The 25,605-nt window shown below is 46.8% G+C and overlaps 1 protein-coding gene across 2 annotated transcripts; it reads right to left on the bottom strand.

Annotated features, from left to right (window-relative positions):
- Positions 1 to 277: 277 nt before the first annotated feature.
- LOC105285217 (opsin, blue-sensitive) lies at positions 278 to 10,205 on the bottom strand. Of its 2 annotated transcripts, XM_011349294.3 has the most exons (9): positions 7,252 to 10,205; positions 4,561 to 4,756; positions 2,956 to 3,147; positions 2,200 to 2,415; positions 1,834 to 1,964; positions 1,390 to 1,562; positions 1,124 to 1,281; positions 945 to 1,040; positions 278 to 637 (listed from the first exon to the last, which is right to left on the bottom strand). In XM_011349294.3, the coding sequence occupies exons 2-9, from the start codon at positions 4,620 to 4,622 to the stop codon at positions 529 to 531; spliced, it is 1,137 nt and encodes a 378-aa protein (XP_011347596.1). In that variant the 5' UTR covers positions 4,623 to 4,756; positions 7,252 to 10,205; the 3' UTR covers positions 278 to 528. The 2 variants fall into 2 exon arrangements, with proteins under 2 accessions (XP_011347596.1, XP_011347600.1); XM_011349298.3 differs by lacking the exon at positions 4,561 to 4,756 and having other exon boundaries at positions 7,252 to 10,202.
- Between the last annotated feature and the right edge of the window lie 15,400 nt (positions 10,206 to 25,605).

Below are 25,605 nucleotides of genomic sequence, written 5' to 3'. Positions count from 1 at the left end.
AATTGTAGACGCCTTGCACTATTGCGCTAATAAAAAGCGAGACCATCAATTATCCGCGTGCTTTGAAATTTTCAATCCAAAATCAATAAAAAGTAGCCGGCCTACGACGGGGTGGCAGCACACGACGTCCCTCGGTACATCGCCATCTCTGACACAGCGTGGAAAGCGCGATGCGCCGGCGAATACTTGACGAGAAATTCAAATTGCACCGTAGGCGAATTTGCTTGCACCCTTGAGGATACACGTGTGGGAGGGTTGTGGGAAAAGAGAAAGAAGATTGCATTTATATCTGCTCTAATTATATTTATGCAACAGCTCGACATACGTGAACTAAACAACCCGTGCAATTCTCCCTTGGTCATCATTCTCTTTTCGCGACGGTTGCATTTGCGGGCACAAAATGTACTTTACAGGTAAAAGATATATCTAGGCGACCGGTCGCAGTGGTATTCGTGGTGAGAACGCGACGCGATCGATCGGCATCCTCTTGACAATCGCCATCGACGACGTTGATCATCAGGGAGGCTCTTACGATTCTTCCGTGTTGATCTTTTCAGTTTGCGCCGATACGGTGTCCTCGGCCCCCGCTTCCCGGATTCCCATCCACTTGCAGCGCTTCTGCAGTTCTTGCCGATATCTGGAATTGAATTAAACTCGATCACAATAAAAAGCCATTCCTCGCAATCGACGTGAGATGATGCAAGTGTTCAATAGTCACGTTTCATACGATATTAAATGGTTACTAACTAAAATTATTCGTATCTGAAAACGAATATTTCTGGTAGTCAGCTACCAGACATCGAACACGTTTGATGAAGCGCGATTTCCTGTCAATGAACTTCCGATTATCGATAAAATTGGCAACAGCACAGAATTTTATGGATCGGTTGACAGCGAAAACGATGTTAGAGACGACGGAATATTAGAAAAGTGGAACGCATTACCTAGGGTGATTGATCGCGTATATCCACGGATCGATACACGACACTATCTTGGCGAATATGGCCGGCAACATTGTCGACAGTGGAGTAAGCGTCTCGCTGGAACATACGTAAAATGTGTCAACGTAAAAGCACACGAAGCTCCCTTATCGAAGCATGTTCTGAGAGATCGGTCGTATTACCGATTTCCGTACACTCCCGTTAAGGCGACGACCGCATACGGCGTCCACGCGAGGACGAAGAGGAAGAAGATCGTAAAGGCGACCTTCGCGATTCTCATCTCGACGCTCCTCTCTTTATCCTGGTTCGACTGGAGCGACTTGACGTTCATCTTCTTGGCCTACGCACACGCGTAAAACGAGAATGGTGATCATTTCGCAAACGGCTGCCATGTTTCTCATCTCGACGTCGAAACGCCAAGCGAGACCCTCGCAAAACTCTCGCTTACTTGATCGCGCAGCATTTTCTCATGGCTACGAATAGATTTGAGCAATTGCGAGTAGAAGTAAATGATGAGCAGCATCGGTAGAACATACGCCCAGAAGAATATCGTTATCACGAAGGTCCTCGTATCCTCATCGTCCGTCAGGTAGTCGAAGCTGCACGTGGTGAGGAAACCCTCTGAAAATTGTTTCACATTGAACTTTCTTTTCGAGAAAAGGTCACGCTCTTTTATCGAGAAAAGGGTAATAAAATTATCATGCACCAGTATAGAAACTCGGTATTTTAGCTCGCGTTATTTTAATCCGGAGAACGTACCGTGAAACGTAAAATGCTCTTGTGGAAAGATTAATTACACACTTCAGAGTATATAAAGAAATAGAATGCAACACAGGGATTAAAAATTTTATTGGTTTTTTCGATATAACAGAGTGAATCGATATCCATTTACCTGCGACGTATCGACCCCACAACCCCGTCATAGGCAGTATCGAGAAGGGTAGCGCCCAACACCAAGTGAACAGAACTATCACCATGGCTTGCTTCGTGTTGAGCCTACCGTCAATCGGACAGCTGATTGTCCTGTAATACCAAGCACAACGTGCAGTGCAGTTACAGTATTACGTGCTTACTTAAAATTGATTCATTACGAAGTCGTCAATTTTGTCTTTCTATTTGCGGTTCTAAAGGATATCGTCGGCAATTGTTTACAGTAACGAATAAATCGTTTAAATTCTTAATTACGTAATTCTTAATCTACGATTATTATTTTTGACAATAAAAGTAATGAAAATCATCGCAGCTTAATCATGCTGACCTATATCGATCGAAAGCGATCGCCGCATTGGTGATCGCTTGTCCCATTCCGGAGATCGCGCCCAGCAAAGCATAAACGTCACATCCGGTTTCCCAACCAATTGTTCGTTCCAGGAAGCTGTTTATGATCAGCATGGGCATCTCCGTTGCCATCAGTAGGTCGAACACGGCTAGATTCAGGATGAATATGTTCGACGGTGTCCTCAGTGATTTTGATCTAAATCAATGTTAAAATTAATTTTTCAAGCTTGTATTAGAACAAAATCTTGTCGTAGAAAAAAGTAAATTTTTTAAAGGAGAAAGTTAAATAAAACTGACAGCATTTTCCACCGTACGATAAGAACTGTGCGCGCACCATGCTGGAACGATTCTACCGTAGGTGCAGAGATGGAGCTAGCACCACCACATTCCGTTGGTCTTATAAACCCTAACGATATATCAATAATGTGAATAGTAAAATTATGCAAACGCCAACTTAAAAAACTATCCGACAATTTGAAGAAAGTGGAGAAATGATTTCTACATTAATTATCAATAGAGTTACATACATGCATCGTTAACTGAACGTATAGCGCTTTGCAAGTGCGAGCTTCAGAAATGCATTAAATGCTAACATCGTTAAACTCTCTCTTAGACTACATTGTTCACAATTCCTTTAATACCCGGCATTTACAATTAGACTCTTCTTAATTTGGTAGTATTCATACATCTTCGGGATGTCTTACGGCACGAATTTCCCTAAGTAACGCGGACTTACGTGCTGAAAATCCAGATGACGGTGCCATTCCCGAGGAGGGAGAACATAAGCAGCAAGAGGTAAATGAGCGCGAGGGCGACGTGCCATAGTTTTCCGGGCGCTAGAAACGCGCGCCAATGCGGATGCACGAGGTCTGCGTGCTCGGCGAGGAAGTTCCACCCTAGGAATCGTTCCTGCAGCGGCTGCACCTCCCTGTCAGTTAAAAATAAAACGCACATGTGTAAATCAACATTGGATCGCCGAGCAATTTGCGAAACTTCCAACCGCGACGAAAGTATCCTCTCGGATCATATAGCAGAATTCTAACGTTCATTTGTATTCTGCGTATCTTGTATTTGATTCTCTCGGATTTTTAATCCAGAGTTTCATCATCAAGGTTTTTGTTGAATATGGAGACAGTCGCTCGAAAGGTTTTTCCGCAAGGAGAAGACTCGACTTTGAATTCAGTTCAGAATCCGTGATTAAAATTAAAATCGGAAGTCTCGGGGTGCGGAAGGATGTCCAGCAACATGCAAAACTTTCGAACGAAAGGTACGATTATTTTATGCAGGGATCGTCGGTTAATCGCGATAGGGCGCAGTCCCGAATCGCCGTCTGAGGAGATTAAACGGATGGCCAGGAATTTCCATAAGACCTATGAGGGTAATTTCTGTCGCTTCCTTCGTGACCGACATTATTACTCCGTCACGACATCGCAAATGTAAAGCAGGCTGTAGGACAAATAGCTTTCGCGTCGACGATAAGAATTGCGACTTTCCCGAATAAGACGACCGGCTAAACTCGCCGTATCGATCTGCGGCGCGGCGCGGCGCGGCGCGTGGACGTGATCCATTTACGCGCGGTGAATTCGTCCGTCCTGACGATAAAATCGCCGCCGCGCTGATACGATCGAAGGCAGCAACGTCACGAGGAATTTCAACATCGATCGACCACGAACGAGAACTCGAACACGGATACAATCAGAACTTACATCGGGCGTGCAATATTCATCTCATTCGCGGATTCTCCGATTCGTGGTCGACGTTGTACACGTTATTACGGCGTGGCATTTACGTTGTTACGCCGAATAGCTGGCGGCGGCTATTTCGAGAGAAAGAGGGAGAACGAGAAAAAAGAGAGAATTCGCATTCATCGCGCGCAGAAAATAGATGCGCTTTCGCGTACGGTCGACGTTAATAGCGAATGGAAAGCCGAGCGGAACGTCAGTGTGCACGCACGTCCGCGTTTGCGGATTAAATCCGACCGCGTGCTAATTGGGATGTCGAGTGATTATTACTCCTGCCGCGCGGCTTATCGAGAGATCGAAGTAGTGCCGTAATGCGTCGCGCACAATTTGATAGCCTGTCTACTCGCCGGGTTTTTCCGCAAATCCGCTCTTATTGTATCGCGATTTTATCCGCGAATGAAACGCGGATAAAATCGTCCAGCGCGTGCTCGCGCGGAAACTTCCACCGCCTCTCGCTTGCTCTGGCCCCCTCCGCTCCATCCGTCTCGCAAGCATTACCACCCCATATCAGCGGGGGAAGCGCTTCGCAGTCGCCGCGCAATGTCGGATGGTTATGAGGGAGAACGGGGGTAAATCACGAGGGTGGCGGCGCAACGTACCCGACCCGACTGACGAAAGCCAACGGCCCGGCCGCGGTCCCGTTGTCGTTGTACATCAGCATCCTTCGAAGCTAGTCGTCGAGTTGCTGACGCGAGTGCGCGGTCGATGCAGCGTTTGATGCAGTTCTTGGTGCAGCCCAGCTGAAGCTCCGGAATCGAGCTAGTTCTTCTCGCCAGCAGCTCGCGACAATGCGAACTTGAACAAACCAACGTCGCGTCACGGGATACGTGAATCTTTCCCCTATGTTTCTTTCACTTTTTCCCTTGTTCTGGTCTAATTGCGGATGCGGATAGCGATGGGGCTTCAAAAGAGTTAGTTCGCCGTACGCGTTAATGGTAAACGCGTGACAGCCGCGAGAGGTTCCTAGATTGAAGCGAGACGCGGCGCGAAGGGGTGGGTGCACGTCCCGCAACTCGCTTGTCCGGCCGCGCCGTTGTCGCGCCCTTTTATACGGCCGCGACATTTTGGATCCGAGGATGGCGTGCAGGCTGAGAGCTTAATTTGATTTGCGATTTACCAAATGCGAGAAACCTTTTGCACGGGCCCCGTCTGTCACGCGAGCCCCGTGACCGATCCTCGCCGCGCGATCTCTTCACCCTCTCTTAACGCATCATAATCTCCGTCCAAGGTGATCGCGATTACTTGATTCGTCGTTTTATGCGACGTCAGCGTCGTGGCATCAGACTTAACGAACTTAACGACAGAAATTAGCTCGATAATGCGTCACACGTCGTCACAGTTGACATTGTAACAACTATTTTAACATATAAATTTAATACCGAAATGGTAATTTGATCAATAAAATCGTGAAATATCTCTCCAACATATTATTGACTAATCCCATTGTTCTTTTGATCCTAAAAATGATTAAAAGGGATTACGCGAGATTATCGTGTGCTCCAGACCGCAAGGCAGAGAAATGGCAACAACGGATAACCCTAAAGGAGTCGGAATGACTCCATCGGGCATTCTAGTGTTTAGACACGCGAGATAAATTAATTCCAGCCACGGAGGGAATTAATTTATCTCGCTGCGAGCAGAGCTAAGTCTACTCATTGCGTATTTATCCGCCAACTAGACAATCTAACACTGGTTGCAAATATCCGTTTCTAGAAGTGTGTTAAGGGCTGTGTTAAAAGGCGAACGAAATCACTTGTGATGAAAGGGATAAAGAAGGGCATGCCCGGATCAGAAAATAATCGATTTCCGATATAATAAAACGCAATTTACAGAAGCACGGTTGCTCGTCCCAAGTTAATTAAATCTCCAGCGTAGATTCTAATCGGTGTTTTATTCAGCCTTATCGTGACAACGCCGATAGCGGGGGAGGGGACTTGTAGAACGCTGTGCGATTGACGCGAGCATTTTGACGACTATTCCCGTGGAAACGCGCGTTCTCGCCGCTACATTGTAACCCCGTACTCGGCCGCAGAGGTTTTTTGCTCGCCGCGGTCGCCGCGCCGGCGATACGCGCGGAAATTCATCTCGAGGAGTGCACCCCATGCACGGCCGCGAGCGACGACCAGCCACGTTCGCAGCCCCGTTCCCCCGTGTCCCCGTTCGCACGACCGCAGCCTTGACGCATCCACTGGATTAAATCATAAAATTCCCCCGGAACGGTCGCGAAATTCTGCTGATTTACGAGCGCATGTACTGCATGTACTGACTGCCTTCTCGCACAGGTACTGCTCGTAGTCGTTAGTCGGCTATTTGCTGGTGCTCTGCTTTTTTCGTAAGACGAACCCTTCGCTTTTTATCAACGACCTCGATAAAGATGATTCACGCGTAAGAAGTCCGATATTTTCGGATCGATCGAGGCAAAAAGGAAATCTGGCAGTGCTGAGGACACTAAATAGTGATAATCATAAATTGTATTCCGTATCGCAGTTGCGTTAATCTAGCTCATTTCCCATTTAAGGGACATGCCACTGCCGAACTACTTATTTTCCTTATTCAATTTTCGATTGCAAGTATAAATTATGCGCGAATTAAGAGAGACAGGCGCGCTTCGAAATCTCGTTGGGGACGACAGCGGAGCGGCCCCGAGGATGGTCGAAACGCATCGTTCCGCAACGCGACAAGGGTGGGCGCAACGGACGCATTTTCACGATTCACCAGCTATATTTACGAGCTGCGTTCGCCCATGTAATTCGCGCGACTTATAAAACGCCGCGACCATTGTTCGCGATGGAAAAATCCGGCGGAAAAATTGAATGACAAACAATGGGCCTGGCCCGGCCCAGATTACGGTAACAACGTGAGCGCGAACGAATGATCCGCGTTACATGCGCTATAGTTTGTTTCGCTTCTATTTATCACCCTTATCTTCGCTGTTATATTTATTATCTTTCTATTCACATTATTTATACACTTACATATATATATTTTTTTATATAATTATATATATATTATATATTATATAATTTTACATATATATATATATTTTTTTTTCTTTTTGCGGTTCGTGCATTTTCTATATCATGCACTTCTCTCATTCGTGTATTTCGGCGATTTGTCATTTCTCGATTTCAGACGTCCATTTATCGATGCACTGGACCATTGTCGACAACATCGCGTCGTAATTAAAACATTGTGCTCTCCGTGAACCCACAGGTAACGTCGATCTACCGACTTGATAAGGCATTACCGCACTCGCGTCTATCTTTTACTTGCAACCACCGTTCGCTTACCTTGGTCGGAACTTTTCTCTCTTCCATACATTCGTACGGCCAATATCCGATTGCCGGCCGATACAAATAGAGATCGATCACGACTCTGGTTACGAGCCAGCGACATGTGCCAATAGAACCATTTGACTGGACAAAACTGTAGTCCATCTTGTTAGGCGGTCGTGTAGCGTTGGCGCGCTACATATATTTTTGTCCCGGCAACTCGATAAGCCGCTGTACGGTCCGTTGAATGCAGTCGAAGGTGATCTTCCCTCCAAACGCGCGGACGAGCCCCTCGTGACAGCACAGATCAACCGTCGAAAATGATAAAGACACGTTTGCGCGTCTCTTGTGGACATTAATGAATGTCGTAACTGTGAAAACTCAAACGCTGCAAAGTACAAACAGAAGCAGGTTCTCGGCGTAGCACCGACGATGTTGTTGCAGAACACCTCTGCTTCGTTACGCGTGCGTCTATCGTGACCCAGCGGCAGGACTTGTCACGTATTCTCCTTGCTGCATACCTGCTCGCGCACACACACACACATGTATGCGACAGACCTTAAACCGTAGTGGCGTAGCAGCGTGGATCTGGGTCGCTTCCGGCACAAAGCGGGATAGGAATAGGATATTGATCGGTGTCGTAAATACACGAAACTGAAGTATTAACGGCCAGACTCGCGGGATAAACTGCGGCGCTTACCAACCCTTCGTTCACCTCCGACCCCGTCCCGTTGCCTCGCTAAGGGCGCATTGATTCTTATCCCCGCCGTGAGTACGTGCGTACGATCCGCACTCATGCCTGCGATGGAGGAAGGGAGAGAAGGGACAAAGAGATGCAGATTGAAGAGACGCGAGGATTAACGAGGTTTAGCGCTAATTGTACGGCAACGTCTTCCCGTTTCCGTGACAGCATTTCACCCGAGCGATGCGCGAGCGAGGGTAACCCTCGTGAGTGGTCTCGTTCTCGTGTTCTCCAACCCCCGAATGAGAACTTCGATCCCGAGAAGCCACTCGTGAGGATTCGCGATGCGATGCAGATCGGAGGTTGACACTTTTTCCCGAGTCAAGAGCGGTCGCTAGTATTCAGATTGTCTCATCGAAGCCAGTCGCGACGCCCTCGCGTCGTTACCCGTGATCAATTCGGCGTCGCTTGTAATCAGAGCGTGGTCCTTACCACGCGGGATTATGACGCGCGATTTTCGAACGATGGAGGTGGATATTTCCTCGGGCGATCTGCATGACGAGAGGTGCCCTCACGAGTGCGGCTAATTTTTCCCCATTTAACGAACGGGTAGCGAGTTTTCTTGGCATGTCGGGACGTTCTAACGAAATTCTTCTGTCCTTCTCTTGCTTCCTTTTCCTCGATTAACGCTACGACGTGCAATTATTTTTCCGTGGTTATTCTCATGCGAGAAAAGACGGAGAAGAGTCGTGTGTGCATAAAGGCAGCATCACAGACAATGAAGCGCATTATGCGCTGCTCGGGAGGGTAGCTTCGCCACTCGCGCGTTGAATGCGCGTCCGCGTTCTTTCAAACAAAAGCGGAATGGTTCCCGTGTTCCCTTGAACAGCGAGCACAGGCGGTTCGGGGAGATTTGGATCGTCCGAAAGGGGGTGGTGAATGTAAAAAACAAGGCCGATGGCCGATCGCGGACATGGTCATCATTGAAATGGAAGAACGAGGAGCGACGAGCGTAGTCGATACTTGCCGCGGCGGTCGTAAATTTTTGCCGCCGCTTGTACAGGAAGCACGCGGCGTGTACACGGCTGAGTGATTACGGCTGATTGCACGCGGCGAGAGTAGATATCCGTCGATTGTTAGGAACCACAATTTCCGAAGGTGTAATATCACCCGTCGTCTGAAATAAGAGTGATGCACGATGTCGCGAGGCGAAACGTGCCCGTTAACGTCTAAATTTAGACGACATAGGTGGCTGAAATGAGGGAGAAACGTAGAAAAGGAAAACAGAGGCGAGAGAACGCACTAACTGCAAAATATCTTTGATAATGTTCGTGATAATATTGTGCAAGAAACAGGTTTTACTTTTGCTCCAAGTTAAATAAATTAAAATATTATAACAATTTTCTCTAATTAGTAAAAATAATATCATGATAATAATGATTTTAAATTAGATATGTTCAAGTCAAGAGAATGCGAATCATTATTCTGTGACGTGATCCTTAATACGTCTGAATGTAAAGATACAGCACAGTTCTGTTAAAAACACTCCAGATGATTACGAGATAGTTCTCTTGATTGTTTCGGGAGCGCGGCCAGTCAGTCATCTTTTCTTCGGCCACGTACAATCTGACGGGAACACAAACGGCCGCGGCTGTTCGATCCTAACGTTCGTTGCGGTCGAACTGTAAGCGCAAATGTACTCAAAGCGACAGACCCAACAGCCAGAAACGAAGCGCGCAGTCGGCATGGATCGATCTGATCCAGCAACTTTGACACGGCCGGCTTGGGGCAGCGAGCTGGATGATGCCGAATAAAATGGATTGCGGAGATGGACTATCTTGCTCGGCCTCTGTGCGCGGCGCAATCGCGGACCGCTGCACCGCGAACATGATTAACGCGTTAACATCCCGTCGCTCATTATAGTTCTGATCATCGCAGATCCATTAACTACGGGTTGTTATTTCCTCAGAATCCATTCTGGAATTGCTAGGGCAACCAATGCTCTTGCTAAGCACTAAGACCGCGGATAACTTACATCCGGTACAAGCATCCTCTTCTGTTAAAATCTGTTCCAGTGATTGTCAGCGATCACGTACATTTGTATTTACGATCTTGCAATTATTTCAGTATGCTATAAGAGTTTAAAGCTTCAAATGTGAATTATGTTAGTATTTTTTGTTACATGGGTACAAAATATTTTGTATAATGCTACATGATTGACATTTGATCTTGTGTGTGTGAAGCTGGCGTATCATTTTGCGGAAAATCATTAATTATTGAGAGTTCTAGCTTCCTTTTTAATAGTTCTAGAGTTCCTGATAGGTTAAACACATAGTTCTGGCCATTAAGCGAAACAATCTCATAGTGCAAAGTGAGACGCCAACTTCACGCAGCGTCTCACTTTGTCCTGCGACAGTTTCCGCCATAATTTCGGCTAGATTTTAAAAGATCTACAGTTCTACATGAGTTCTAGAAAGAGTTCTACCGAAAAAAATTTTTTTCATCTTTTTATAATTATTAAAGCTAAAAAATGTTTAAGGGAATGACGACTGGTTCATTTCAGAGAGTTCTGTGCTTTATGAAATATTTCTCGTGTAGTTTTGAACATATTTAACCATTTTCCAAAGAGTTCTGACTGCAAACATTAACAATTATTTAATAAAAAATTTTTATCGTCCGAGAAAGATGTATTTACGGAGATATATGTGAGACGCTGGTCGATTTTCGAGAGTTCTGTGAAGACTAAAATATTTCTCGTGTAGTTCTGAACGTATTTAAGCGTATTCCAAAGAGTTCTGACTGCAAACATTATTCATTAGTTAATAAAAAATTTTTATTATCCGAGAAAGACGGATAAACGGAGATATGGGTGAGACGCTGGCCGAAATATCGGAGTTCTGGCTTTCCTAAAATATTTTTCGTATCGTTCCACACGTAATTATGAATTTCCTAAAGAGTGCTATGCGCCAGCGACATTGTACAATTTTTAAAAAAATTAAAACTGCTCGAAAAGTGCATTTTAAGACAGAAAAGGGTGAGACGCTGGCCGAAATATCGGAGTTCTGGCTTTCCTAAAATATTTTTCGTATCGTTCCACACGTAATTATGAATTTCCTAAAGAGTGCTATGCGCCAGCGACATTGTACAATTTTTAAAAAAATTAAAACTGCTCGAAAACTGCATTTTAAGACAGAAAAGGGTGAGAGGCTGGCCGAACTGTCGGAGTTCTGGTTTCCTAAAATATTTTTCGTATAGTTCCGAAAGTACTTATGAATTTCCTAAAGAGTTCTATGCACCTCCATACATAGAACTCTGTAGGAAAATCATAAGTACGTGCGGAACTATAAAAGTATTTTAGGAAAGGCAGAACTCCGACATTTCGGCCAGCGTCTCACTGGTAAAGTCGAAAACGTCCACTCTTTGGGCGAAATAATTTTTTAAAAAATTTTCTAATCGTTGTTCCTATCAGAACTCTTTGGAAAGGCATTGCACATGTCCCGAACTATACGAGAACTGTTTTAGAATAAGCAGAACTCTCGAAAATCGACCAGCGTCTCACATATATCTCCGTAGATACGTCTTTTTCGGACGATAAAAATTTTTTATTAAATAATTGTTAATGTTTGCGGTCAGAACTCTTTGGAATACGCTTAAATACGTTCAGAACTATACGAGAAATATTTTAGTATTCACAGAACTCTCGAAAATCGACCAGCGTCTCACCCATATCTCCGTTTATCCGTCTTTTTCGGATAATAAAAATTTTTTATTAACTAATGAATAATGTTTGCGGTCAGAACTCTTTGGAATACGCTTAAATACGTTCAGAACTACACGAGAAATATTTTAGTCTTCACAGAACTCTCGAAAATCGACCAGCGTTTCACCCATATCTCTGTATATCCGTCTTTCTCGGACGATAAAAAGTTTTATATAAATTTTTATTAAATAATTGTTAATGTTTGCATTCAGAACTCTTTGGAAAATGGTTAAATATGTTCAGAACTACACGAGAAATATTTCATAAAGCACAGAACTCTCTGAAATTAACCAGTCGTCATTCCCTTAAACATTTTTTAGCTTTAATAATTATAAAAAGATGAAAAAAAATTTTTCGGTAGAACTCTTTCTAGAACTCATGTAGAACTGTAGATCTTTTAAAATCTAGCCGAAATTATGGCGGAAACTGTCGCAGGACAAAGTGAAACGCTGCGCGAAGTTGGCGTCTCACTTTGCACTATGCGATTTATTCGCTTCAATGGCCAGAACTATGTGTTTAACCTATCAGGAACTCTAGAACTATTAAAAAGGGAGCCAGAACTCTCAATAATTAATGATTTTCCGCGAAATGATACGTCAGCTTCACACACACTTTGATCTTCCAGTTTAGAGCGGAGGTGAAAGGCAGCACATCGTGAAAACGTTATTACGAACCTAGTACTAAACGCGTTACGTGCCCTGCGTATCGCAAGGTGAATGTCATGATATTACGCCGGATGAAGAAATAAAGAACACGAGAACGAATTTCGCCGTGGTAACGCGAAAAGCGGAAACTGGATCGACGCAGCGCACACGGAGCACGCGTACGTGGGAGGGAGGGGGAGGCGGCCGAGGCACCGTCTCATTTATTCCTCCGATTCTATTCTCCCCTTTCTTTGTCAGCGACGTCCCAGCGCGGGTTACCGCCGACAAAGAGAGAGCCGGTGACCCCTCGACGGGATAACGTCGATTTCGCGAAATTCCTCGGAAAAATCTCCATAATTTCGGGAATTGCCTTTTGATGTCTCGAGATGAAAGGCCCGCGACGTTGAATGCTGCTGCCTCCTACGCGAGTCTTCCACTCCATTCGGCTTCCTCCCTATTCGACACGCCCTTCGACTCCGCTGCTCTCGCGTGAACTAAATCGAAGAACTCCGAAAAGAACACACGCGAAGCGAGAGTTCCGCCGCGAGATAGGAACCGTCGGTACATCGGCGGTATCTCGGACAACCCGATGATTTCATCCTCTCCCTCTCCTACCCTTCTGCTGCTTTCCTCCGCAATTTCAATCAGCCAGTGTAAACGACAGTTGAAGTCATCGGCGTTTTGAAGAGCTTTACGATCGATTATCAAAATAAAATGGTTATACATACACACATACACACATTTAATACTAGCTGCGTGTTTCGTCGGAAGAGCCATTACGTCTCGGTAGTCACGGCACTCACGTCACGTGATCTCGGGTTTCGTTGAATAAAATTGGCAACGTCGTGTCGTGGTTCCCAAAAAAGCGAGAACCATAATCTCATAAATAATGGCTCCTTTGAATAACTAAAGCAATCATTGATACATCAGGGAGGAACGGGGGAGCGAGTGCTGCGTCAAGGCAGCTTTCGTCTCCCTGAGAAGAATATCAAAGAGAAGGTAGACGCGAGGAGTGGAAATTGCAAGAGGCGGTGGCAATAGTGGTAGCAGGCGCGTGCAGGCGTTCTCTGTTTCAGCTCGAAATGGAACAACGGCAACGACAAAAGGGGGGGAGCCCGCACAATGTGTGTTTGGGTTGCTCGATGTGGAAGGAAGCAAGGAAGGAAGGCAGGGTCGCACAACAGTCGCTCAAATAGTAACGCGCGCTTGCTCGCGCCGCAAATTCCCGCGCGGAGCGCCTTACGAAGCGCGCGAGTGCGCGTATCGCACTCTCGGGCGCCACAGCGAACCGAGCGGGCTTAATTTCGCCCGGAGCGTCCGCCGCGCTCATTCGAGCGGCGCGGCGCGGTGCGCTGGCGACTGGTTCGTATGGGACAGTTGAATCGCTCCGGGGAATTCGCCATCTTTTGTCTCGGCACAATAGCGAGCGCGGGCACAAAAGTGACTAAGTGCCCGTAATACTCGTCATTATAATACCCCCTATCCCGCACGCCCGACCCTTTCTGTTTCTCTCGCCTGATCCCCGCGCGCGCGCTCGTTCGTCTTTCACCGCGCCTGCTTCCTTCGCTCCTTCTGCCCTTTCTCCGTGCACACGCAGACTGTTGGCGCACCTTCGGCGAACCTTAATGCCGCTGGGTATAATATGAGTGGCTGGTGAACACAACATAATGTGTTGCTCCGGAAACAACGCGCGCGCTCTGCTCGCGTGATACCGCGCGATACGTCTCGCCACCGCGTTACCGAACCGCTGTTGGCAGGAATCATTAATTCGTGCCCCTGCCGCGGGTCCCTTTTAATACCTACCACATCAGGCTTGCGAATCGCTCATCGACACCTGCCAACCTTGAAACTCGCAGGGGGTGCTCGGAGGGCTCCACCGCGTCCAGCGCGTTTGTGACGCGAGCTGTTACGATGGCGAGGAGAACACTCGGGAATTGCAAAAAGAATTGTGATTCAGTTGCGGAAAAAAAGCATGGGGCATATTGGCCGGTTTTTATCGGCGTGCGGTGCGTTTTGGTGCGTGGACCGCAATCGGGACCGCGTTGTGGAAACGTGCGGTCGCCGAACGAGCGCTTCGGCGATCCCGCAGCGTCGTTCTTGCGATATTAATGGATCGCCGTTACCCGTTGAGCGACAGCGGTGCACGTTTAGTTAGCACCCCCCAATGGCAATTTATAAGGGCGCCAGTGGTTTTCGCGACGGGACGGGTGGGTGGTGGAACACAGCGGACGTGTGCGCGAGCGCTTCGGCGCGAAATTGATATAGCCGGACCCCGCAATGCCCGAACAACCGTGATGTATAGCCAACATCTGGAGACTCTTTGGCCCACGTGACACGCGCTGCGGGGTAACGCGCCGCTTTTGGGGAAATTAAAAATCCCGTTAGGTCGATATTGAATCGTGCGACGGTCGTCGACCGGCCAAAAGATGTCTCACATTTCGAAACGAGGTCAGGTGATTAGGTGGTGCTTATTCTGATCATATATTTAATGCACTGCTGTGCATTTTTTCATGGAGGATCTTTTGATTTTCAAATCTATTTCACGTTTCGGCGTCCAGGCTTGTAAAATATTGAAGTACCTGCCAGATAAAAAATAGAAACTATGTGCTGATAGGATTATTTTGTAGTTTGATAAATTTTTTGTCTTTTTGCAACTATGCAGATATGAATTATAGTTTGTGCATAGAACTCGATTATTACTTTTACATAGTCTGGAGTTTTTTCGTTTATTAGACAAAAATAAAATCTGCAATTTAATATCATTCGATACACTTGTCATACTTCGTCGAAACAAGTTTCTTGAGTAAAGGTAACTTCACACATGTCCGTGACGTGTCAGTACCGTATCAGTGCCGTGTCGATTCGCATATGTTACTACGCCGGACATGTATAAATACTAGTATAAAAACATGTACGTATAAAACTGAGCGAATACGGCACTGACACGTCACGGATATGTGTGAAGTTACCTTAATTCGGGATTTTGTCGCTAGCTATATTCGGTCGCGTTGTTTTGTTCGCTTTTACACCGTGAGAATAAACCGTGTTTTTAGGGTAGTATCGGAAATAAGACGTATTAATCCGGTAGTCAGTTTTGTGCAAATTTCTATTTCGCCTAATCGGTGAGTTTTTATATAAGATTGTGCGGTCGTTTAGTGGCAGCGTTCAATTAACAATTAAGCTGGCTTTAAGCACTTAAAAGTTAAATGATATTATATATGTCTTGTATTAGAAAGTTTCAGAAAATTAGATTTTATTTATACAATATATTATTCCATATTAGTATGATAGGTACGATTCGTATGATTCAGATGAAGTAAGTGGAAAGTGCGACATGTTAACAACAACTTTACTAATACATCTCCGTAAATTTGTCATCTGTTCACAAAGTTCTGTCAATATATTATGGCATAAACGGACTTTGATATGTACGAGGTATCTAAGAAGTATTTTTCAACAGCTATGATATATGAATAGTTTATTATGCTTTAAATAATCAGAGGAATGATTTGTAACAAGAAAACGATACAATAAAGAATGTACATAGAAATGTATCTGACAATTTTAACTGAACCATATTCATAAACAGATCAATATATAAGAACAAGCTCCTAAAAAACTAAATATTTAAAAGTTAAAAGTTTTTACTTAAACTTAATATAGAATAATAATATAGAATTTGATTAGATATTTGAAAGATATCAAGGATGTATACATGTATAATGTATTGATGCAACAGCAGTGAACAGACTTAGAAACACTTAAGAGCATTTGCAAATGAAAAGGTCCTTAAACGTTGACATAAGAATAGTCCTAGCGACAAAAGCGAGGTATATATGATTTTATCGTTATCCGTAATCAGATTATAGCCACCGGATACGATTAAAATAAAAACATCTAAAAGTGTTCGATTTTTAAATTAGACGTTTTTAACGTTTCGAAAATAACGTTCTTAAATTGCGTTTATTCCCACATCGTTGTCTGCGACACATCGGATCTTTCTCACCTCTTCGTTTTACTTTTTCCTTCCATCCCCGCATTATTATTTCGCAGCACCGTTGTTTTTTACGATTTTGATTGAAATGTATTCTCGACCCGTGCTATCGAAGTTCGACCGACTCGTGACTGCAGCTAACCACGTACAACCACTGCTCGACCGCTCCCTTTTAAAATCCAACCGCCGACTGTTTTTTCCATCCTCGGCTGTGCTTAGCTTCTACGTCACGTCACTTAACTTCCGGGGACGAACCGTTGAATTATCCCCCGGTACGTGCTCGCCCCGATTAAATCTCAATACTGATCGCGGCCACTGTCTATGGTCTCCGTGCATGCAGTGCACTAAAGTTACCGCCCCGGAATTTCGTGCAATCTGCTAATCCTTCGGTGCGCGATAAAATTTTCGCTTTGTGCAATTATAAGACTTCGACATCTCTCGCATAAATAATTCCCATTCCGCAGTAATAATGCTCGTGCTTTGTCAATAATCAATGGAAATTCATTTCGCGGAACTAACGAATTCCTAATTCATGGAAATTCATTTTATGAAGTAATGGGCTCGTAGTCTTGGAAATCAAGGTTTGGCTTCGCGATTATTGGACTGCTCTCTATTCGCTTCTATTTGCATCTGTCCATTTTCCTTCGGAGGAAAAGAGCAAAAAGGGTCAGGTCATTGCTCTCGAACCGTCCCATCGTTAATTTACCAGCTCACGACAAGATTCTATTTAAACTGAGGAGGTTAAATATTTCCTCCGATGCGAACTTAGCCGTGTACCGAGAGAGAATAATTAAATCCCTGCTCTGCAATCAATTTTTTTGTGAATGAAGAAAGAAGAAACGAGAGCTGTATCAAGTCAGGAATGTCTGAAAGTCGGTCCATCAGATTTCGTTTGCATTTCATACGATTCGGACATATTAAGTAAAACAGAATAGAACGTTTGCCGGTTAAAAGCTAAATGAAAATTCTTTCGCGACGATCGACTGGCTAGAATTGTATGATGATGTCCGTCGGGGCCAAAAGACACCGTTTTAATGACATCCTGAATTATTTGAGAATCTCCTCTGGTTTGGATAGGATTTATCGATTTCTTATAAGGTACCGAGATAACGCGATGTTCTCGACGAGAAGGAAGCCGCGGCTGGAAAGACGGAGAGCGAAAGGACGGTAAATGCTCGATTAGAGAGCGTCCGATCAAGCCTATTAATCTTCGATCCGTCTGATACTGCAACATGAATTATGCATCGCCCCGGCAGACGCATTGATTTCTCCGCCCGACAAGGAAATATTATTCGAATAATTCAAACTAATGAGTCGTGGGGTGCCCGAACTCGGGCACCATTTTGCGCACGGGGTTGGTAGTTAACAGCCGCTTTTCGGAATGTTCTCTCTCTCGATTCTGCTCTCGCCGCTAAATATCCCAAATGACCGCCTCGAGTAGACGAAACGGAAGAGAATGGCGCACGATTACCAAATTGCAAGTTTCTTTTGCGAGCCCGGGTCCGGCTTACCACATTCGTTAATATCGCCGAGTATGTACGCATGAAACTCGTGTGGATTTCTGTCTGCGTTGCTCTCCCGCGAGCGTCGACCGCAAAAAAGATGCAAATGCATGCGCCAAACTTCGGGAATGTTACACGGAACGCGGGGGTGGGCTGCTTTTTTAATCCTTTGTACACGGACTTCGCCATTGTGGTGGACTGTTATTTAAATCGCACCTCCTGTAAGAACGAAGAGATAATAGAAATTTAAAACGAAATCTGTCTCTCGTATTCTGTATCTCAATCGTTTTTTTTCCGATTAAATCTGTTACAGGCTTTCGCGGGAAGGTGTAAATGGTCAGAGGAATTTTCCCGCGTAGCAGGGAGTCGTTCGGAGTTTTGGAAGACGTCGTAGATCAAAGAACACCCGAGTAACCAAAGACGTATCGACTGCAACAATATCGCGCGATACTACCGTTACATTCAGAGTACTCATGCGTAAGCCAAGCGGTGTCTCGCCTTCTGTCAAAGTTTCGAAAACTCGTAGATATTCCGCGCACGCTACGTATTCCCGACTCCCGAGTTACACCGTGTTAAATCTCGAAACAAGGGCGTACGGTGTCCCGCGATCGACGAATCCTGCGATTCCGTATCCGTCGCGTGCTTCCGTGTCCCTCTCGAATGTACAAGTGCCTCGTTGTAAAACGCCTGAGCGAAGTATAATAGGAAAAAGTGCGCGACCTCGATAGGCGGAAACTCGCCAAGAATCGAGGACAGAGCAGGGGGAGATAGGGGGGCCGCCGTGGGCGAGGACTCGGAGGGGGACCGGAATAAATCGAGAGACGAGGCAGCCTCCGCGCGTATCGAGTATCCTCGATAAATCGAGCCCCGTGGGGGTTTCCGGGAGATTAACGGAGAAGTTTGTCCTCGCGGCGGTGTGTGCGAAACGCCGCGAGAACACTTTTCTCTGATCCGACGTCGCAAGTCCCACTCGTCGCGCCGCGCGCTCGCCGACCGGCTTCCGGTCGGATCTTGGTCAGCCGACTCGCGATTCATCGTCGAACTGCCACGAAAGTTCCACGGCGATTATTCCGGGATCGTTCGTGGCGGCCGGTTTTCATCCGAGCGGCGAAATCCGCAAAGATCCTGTCGAACTTCCGTGAATGAAAAATTGATTCCGCTTGACGCGCGAGAACTTTCCGATCATCGAGCGGTTCGAACTTTGAGCCCTCGAATCGTTCGGATCTGTTGAACCAATCTTTTGAGCCCGGAACTGTAACTCTTTTGAGCTGAAGTCGTGATAGTTTGTTTCCTGAATATAGGTAGAGCAAATCGCGCTGCGGGAAGGGAATACAAAGGGGCCGATTGAATCAATTGATTATCAGTCTCCCACGAATCTGAAATTCAAATGTTTCGAGCCGTTCGAGCAGTTCCATCGCGGAATTCGTTCGGGTCTTCCGGCCGAATCTTGACTTCACCGGCTCTCGTGGGAAGCTACGGTCAAAAGTTAACGCTCGCTTGCTCTCGGGACGCTCCGTACATGAACCTCGCTCAAGCGAACAATTTGATTCAGCGGATTATTGCCAGTCCGAATTCTTTATTTGCGACGATCGTGACGCGCCTCGTCGGCGTTATGCGGGAAGCGGAAATACTCGGAGAGCACGCGATCCGGCACGGGGCACGTCTCGAGGTGAGGAGATGCCGGCGCGGGCATGCACCAGCATATATACCCTCTATACGGCACATGTTCCCCGTTAGATCTTAGTCTGAGCGTGTTTCGTGCAGTTTCTCATCCAGTTTGTCCTGGGATACGAGTCTCGCGGGTACTCAACAGCAACGTAGGAACGTCCGAAGCTGTGTCGCGCATACAACTTTATGAGTATGCGAGTCTCCTCTTCGCCAGGTCTCTCTCCCGCGTCAGTCCTCTTTCTTCCAAATCACCGTTTACGTCATCACTGGCGCTTTGATGATCTTTTGACCTAAGAATTCGTTTGAGTCGGTGCACATCGTCCTTGCAAATCGCGTTGCGACACTGCGATTCGCGCGAATTGCGTTGCGACTCTAAAATGATTAATTATTGTTTTCAATTTTGTTGTTGCAATTGGTACCGTAAATTGTCATGTTTAATTCGATGACGAGCGCGAATCGCGGAGAACGTTATTACGTGTCTTCCTTCACGATCCCACCGGTGTTGATTGAGTATTTTTTCCCCGTCCGAAATCCCATCTCCGCTCGCATCTCCGCACCATTTTCATTTTTTATAAGCCTGTGCTTGGTAGCTGACCACCGCGGTAATCCCGTATTTGAACTTCCGCGAGGAGGGTGCGAAACGTAACTCACTGCACGGACAAGAGAAAACGGAGGAGACGACGAAGGGAGGGTAAACAAATGTGCACTACAATAACAGGACAGAGAAACGGAGAAGGATAAAGAGAAAGGGGAAGAGAGAAAGATGGACAAGATAGGAGGTAGAATAGGGGGACACGCGAAGTGGAGACATGGATGAGCTAAAGGGTAAAAGGGTAAAAGGGTACTCGTGCAAAGGCCAAAACTACGTTACGAGGGGTTGAACGATACTCGGCGGATGGTGTAAACGGCATAGCGAGAGAAAAAGGAGGACGTGGAGTGGCGAGGGAATGAAAGAGAGGCGGATGAAAGCGTACTGCGAGGGGATGGGGTCAGGTGGACGCGATTTGTGCGAGAGGATTAGGAGGGCTGAAGAGAGAGAGAAGGAAGGCGAGAGGCTTGCTTATACTGTAATAAATAATATACAGGGCAACAAAAAGCATAAAACGAACGCGATTAAAGCCGGTTAATTTGAAAGTTTTAATAAACAACCGTGCCAACTGGGTCGGGAGGATGAGAATGGAAGGTACGTGGAGAGAGAAAGAGAGAGAAGATAGACAACAGGAAGCATCTCCGCGAGGAGCGAATGCGAAACAAAATGGAAGGGAGGGAGACAAAGCGGAGGGACTGTCTAGATTGCGCGTTCCAGCGTGGCGGTAGGAGGGAAATGGAGGGGGTGAGTATACAGTAGTCGTCCGCAAATCATTTGCATAATTGATTAAAGACTCGCGGTATCCGAGTGTGTTGCTCGCGTTGGAGGGACGCGCGCCATATATAAGCCATTAAAGGGGTCGCGCGAAGCGCGATACGTTTAGGGTGGCGTCACAATGGCGGCCACGCGCGTTTCTCTCGAGGGAGGTTCCCTTCGCGATGACTCCGCGCGAGCAAGCGAGCGGACAGGATAATCTCGCGCGCATAATTCGCGCGTAAGTTCGTTAGCGAGCACCCGTGAGATACGTCGTAGCGCGTTTCGACTGCGCCCCCGCTCGCGAGGTACCGGGGGTGCGCGATTACCGGAATTTATGGACGAGGTGGTGTAAGTTTGCGAGGAGCAACTAGCCGCTCTCCTCTCTCTCTCATGCCTTCGTTACTCCTCTAGCTTCGCTGTATCCTTTGCTCCTTATCCCTTTTCAGTCTACTTCCTGGTTCGCTCGATCTTTTACCACCTTACCCCCACGCCGCCGCCTTGTTGAACTCTATTAGAGCGTACTTCAAGCCAGCCGGCTCTTTGTCTCGGTCTATATTTTTCTTCGCGTCGGATTCAACGTAAACTCTCCACTTGGAGCGGATAGCTTTCGCGCGAGGTATGAATGAGCCTTTAGATCGTGGGTGTACTCACGCGCGAGCGTATCGTAGACTAGCGTGGAAACGGAGGATTCCCGTTGTGTATATGGAGCTGGCGAAACTTAGCATCTGACTTACCCCCATACTCTTTCGACCCCTCGCTTTCCCGCTGGTCTTCGTCGTGTCGCTGCCATTTCATCACGTAACTCTTCCTTCCTCTCCCTATTTCTCTCCCCGTGAATCTGGCGGATAATGCAACCGGCAAATTGTCAAGCTTAATTTATAGATTCGATCTTGGGGTTCTCTCGAGGGCGCGGGGTGAAGGTGAAGGGGAGCCACGCGATAAACGGATAATACGTTTCGCCATTAAGCGCGAAATTTATCGTTTAAAAAATTGCCTAACAGCGGAGAATCGTAAAGCAGAAAAGAGACATTGTCAGAGATTTTAAGTACATCGTTCGCTAAATTGCCCAGCTCTTCTTCGCTGCGCACTGTGCGCCACAATGGCGAAACGTGCCGGAGAGAGAAAAAGAAAGAGGGATGGAGGGAGAAAGTGAGGGAAAACGCTCGAGTGAAATTCGCGAAAACTCCCGGCGAATCGGAGAATCCACTTATCGAGGGGACAAAGTCGCGCTCTCGCGTTTCTCTTTCCTTTGCTGCTTCCTCCTTCCCGCTCGCGCGCTCTTTTCTCGGTGACTAAACTGCCGGAAGGTGCACCGTCGCTGTGGACCGCACTTAATTTCGTAGCCGTAGTGTAACCGTGGATAGACCGCAGTGCGTTCAGGCCACCAAGAAGAGAGCGGAAGCAGCTTTATTTATTTTTCCCTGGTCCGCTGGCGGTCGCAAAAATATTCCTAATTACACGTTGCCTCCACGACGCACAAATTCATAATCTCTGACTACGACGTTCCCCAGGAAGAGAGATGTAATCAGCGAGAATGCTGCCCGAGACGTATTTGTACGGCGTGATATTTGCGGCAGTGCTCTGGCGAGAGGCTAAATATTTCAGGCCCTAAAATGCAAGGATTCGAATGTTCCCTGAAAATTTCGAGGGTAGAGAACACATACACACACACACACACACATACACATACACGTACCTACATTACCGTCAAAAGTGGTTCTTATTATTCCCTGCTTTGTTTGCCGTGCTTTTCTCACAGTAAAGCCGGAAAATGGAGAATGATAATTTTATGATTATAATCTCAGATGTGTCTGGCTGCTTCTTTATTTATGCTTATTTGTGAACACACAGAATTCTGAGTCCAGGAACACACCGAGTACTCCTTTTTGCTCGTCATTCCCGAATTGGAGAGGATCACACCGATAGTGGGATAAGGTACTTCGCGGACCCAGGATGAAAGACGTAAAACTACTTTCTAGAGACGACTTTTCCCGAACGAATCGAGAACCCGATCGCCAGTAGGAACTAGCGTTTCATGCGCAATTTAAGCGATCCGGCGAAACGCACGTATCCGAGAAACATTTTATCCGTACGCGAAGGGAAAGATCGCGCGACGAAACCCAACGATACTCCGTTCCGTTCGCGAATTTTGCTCGGGAAATTTCACGTAAGGCCGTCCCGGTTCCGCGGGTTGCGGGATATCCGGTATCATACCTGTCCGTCCGCGAGGAACATCTCTCTTGCGGCTGACAAAGACAAAAGAAAAAGAAGGAGGAAGAAAAAAGCGAAATGGATCGTCTTTCCGAACTGCCCATGAATATGCAGTTTTGATCGACCTCGCGCGGTTTGCCCGTCCGGGCAGCCGGGCTCAGGAAAGAGGTACGTGCGTGTACATTGGGATACCGGCGGAAACGTGCCGGGAAATATGCATGCACGGACTCGACCGTCCCGCGCAGCGCATGCAGGATGCGCCAGCTCGATAAAAAGTGCATTTTCGGCTCGTCCCGGAGGACCGCGATGGTTCCGTCTTCGCATTTTCCGGGTTACCTTCCCACGATATTCGCAGCCGAAGGCCGCGGGGTGGACGCGGCACACTGTAAATGTCGAGTTATACACCGCGAACATTCGCCTCGCAAATTATTCTTCCCTCCCCCGGTATCTGTAGCGGGTCGCTCGATTCCCGGTCGTTCCAATCTTTACTTGAGCGTAACGTACCTCCACGAGGATTTTCAGATTATTATCGGGATATCTTCGTTACAGCGCGCGGTGTTGCGACGCAAAGATGGTATTACCGTCTTTAAAACTCATTGCTCGAATCCCTTTGGGGCCCGCAATATCCGTTGTACAAGCGATTTCTGAAATCTAGCAGCGCTTATGCTTCCGATAAAGGCCCCAACATCTTCCCTCAAAGGGACTCTTCAGGCATCTTTTGCTCTTGTTTTTCAACTTTTCCTCGACGACAATTTCGTCCTCTCGTGTTACACAGAGATTGGGACTAGTTATTCGAGGAATTTAACTAAATCGCCAATTGCGAGCAAAGTCTGCCGTCCAGAGATACGAAACGAACATGTGCGGGCCGTCTTCCGCTATCACTTACAAATCGGCCACTTGTTGACGAGCGCGCTCGGCATTCTCTGTAAATTAACTCGACGAGACGCGTCCATTGTTGAATCGAAATTAATCGGCACCCGGGGCACTCGATATTCGCACGCGCGGCATCGTAAATCACAAACGGCGTCACGCATCTAATTGAGCCGTCATTTCTATTCGCCTCGCGAGAGAGCAAGAAACGCGATTACCGTGCCGCTCGTTAACGGTGACCGATCGTCTCGTAGGACCGACGGCCGATCGATTTCATCCCCATCGTCGCTGGATTCTCCTCGAATCCGCGAAATTTGTGAGAGGATTATCTCCAACTCGATTTGTTCGTCAGTAGCGGATCAGTGCTGTGTAAAGTCAGTGAAGAACTTGATTCTACGTTTTTAAAACGGTTTTCTTCAATTGTTATACAAGTCTGGATGACTGAAAATTTGGCACAGCGTCTTGAAGCTCCGAAACTGCGTTTGCGTTCGCTCTGTATGCGCTCCAATCAGCCGCTGTTTCTCGAAAGCGCTCGGAAAGCAGCGTGCTCTTGAGCGTGCATGGAGCTAGCTCACAAGTCTCTTCTCACACACGTGCTTTCCTGTCCTTTTTAAGATATATTGCAATAAAAAGTGGATACACCAGTCGTGGTTACCGGCGACAGCTCGTTTCTCGAACTTTCTCTCGCGCGCGAACGGGAGCGGGCTGTTTTTACGGAAGAAAACATAAAACTGGTAGATCGAGCTGCCATGTAGAGAAATATGTGGTTCACCCGTGCATCATATGGAGATACGTTCTATATCAGCAAGGCGCGTTATTCTGCCGGCGACGATGTGCGTTTTGCAGTCGGCGACCTAGAAATCATAACCCGGCACGTGTGATTTTGCGCGGAAAACGCGCCTCGTAACGCGAATGCAAAAAATACCTCCGGTTATTATCGCTGCCAACTTTGAAGCTGTATTTGCGAGAAGTGCAGGAAGCGTCTTGTTGGATCCTCTCCGTGAGAATACGCGAATTAGAATTAAATCGTACTCACCCTTCCGTACGGTCAAATTTAATCGCGCGATTAAAGAAACGAGAAAGATATGGCATCTTTCACGAAAAATTTTCCTTTATATTCATTTTAGTCTTCTAAGAATCTTTTTGCGCGAAAATTTGCAAGAAAACTGAAGGATTTCGACAATAAGTACAATACGTCGATGTCTCAGGAAAGAGACACCTCGTATTCGCAACGATGCTAATCACTGGATGAAACACTAATCACTGGATGCACATTTGACCCCAGTGTTCCTGTCGTTTCAATTATCTTCTCCCTTCGATCCCTCGTCGGGCGGGCTCGCCGGTAATCTCGGGTAGTCTCGAGAAAATTACAAACAGCCTCGATAAATATTAACTCCGCTGCTGGCAAAGGTCGCGGGATCTACCAGAGTTCGATGTCTCCGTCTCGTTCCGTCGCCCTGTCGGCAGCCGGTTGTCGTCGCTTGAATCGGAAACGAGCCGGTTGCTCCGGAGGCGGCGATGCGACGGAACGAACCTTCAACGGCCAGGGGAGAGGAGGATTGGAGGGAGGGAAGGGTTGATCCGTCGGGATGCGACGAGTCGGAAAAAGGATGGTCAATACCATCTTCCTGCAGAGCAGGCAGAGCGCTGCTGTTTATTCGGGCTAAGTAGTACGAGTCGGTATGCAGGCGGCCAG

Source organism: Ooceraea biroi, chromosome 5 (genome assembly GCF_003672135.1).
Source record: "Ooceraea biroi isolate clonal line C1 chromosome 5, Obir_v5.4, whole genome shotgun sequence".
NCBI lineage: Eukaryota > Metazoa > Arthropoda > Insecta > Hymenoptera > Formicidae > Ooceraea > Ooceraea biroi.
Note: the sequence above shows the minus strand (reverse complement) of the source record. Positions and strands in the feature narration are given on the sequence as shown.

Excerpts from the sequence above, each read along its gene's own strand:
- LOC105285217 (XM_011349294.3), bottom strand. The coding sequence starts at position 4,622 with ATGCTGATGTACAACGACAACGGGACCGCGGCCGGGCCGTTGGCTTTC. Across the intron at positions 2,416-2,955 it reads GTCATCTGGATTTTCAGCAC|ATCAAAATCACTGAGGACAC; the intron begins GTAAGTCCGCGT and ends ACATTGATTTAG. Across the intron at positions 1,282-1,389 it reads AGAAAATGCTGCGCGATCAA|GCCAAGAAGATGAACGTCAA; the intron begins GTAAGCGAGAGT and ends GCGTGTGCGTAG.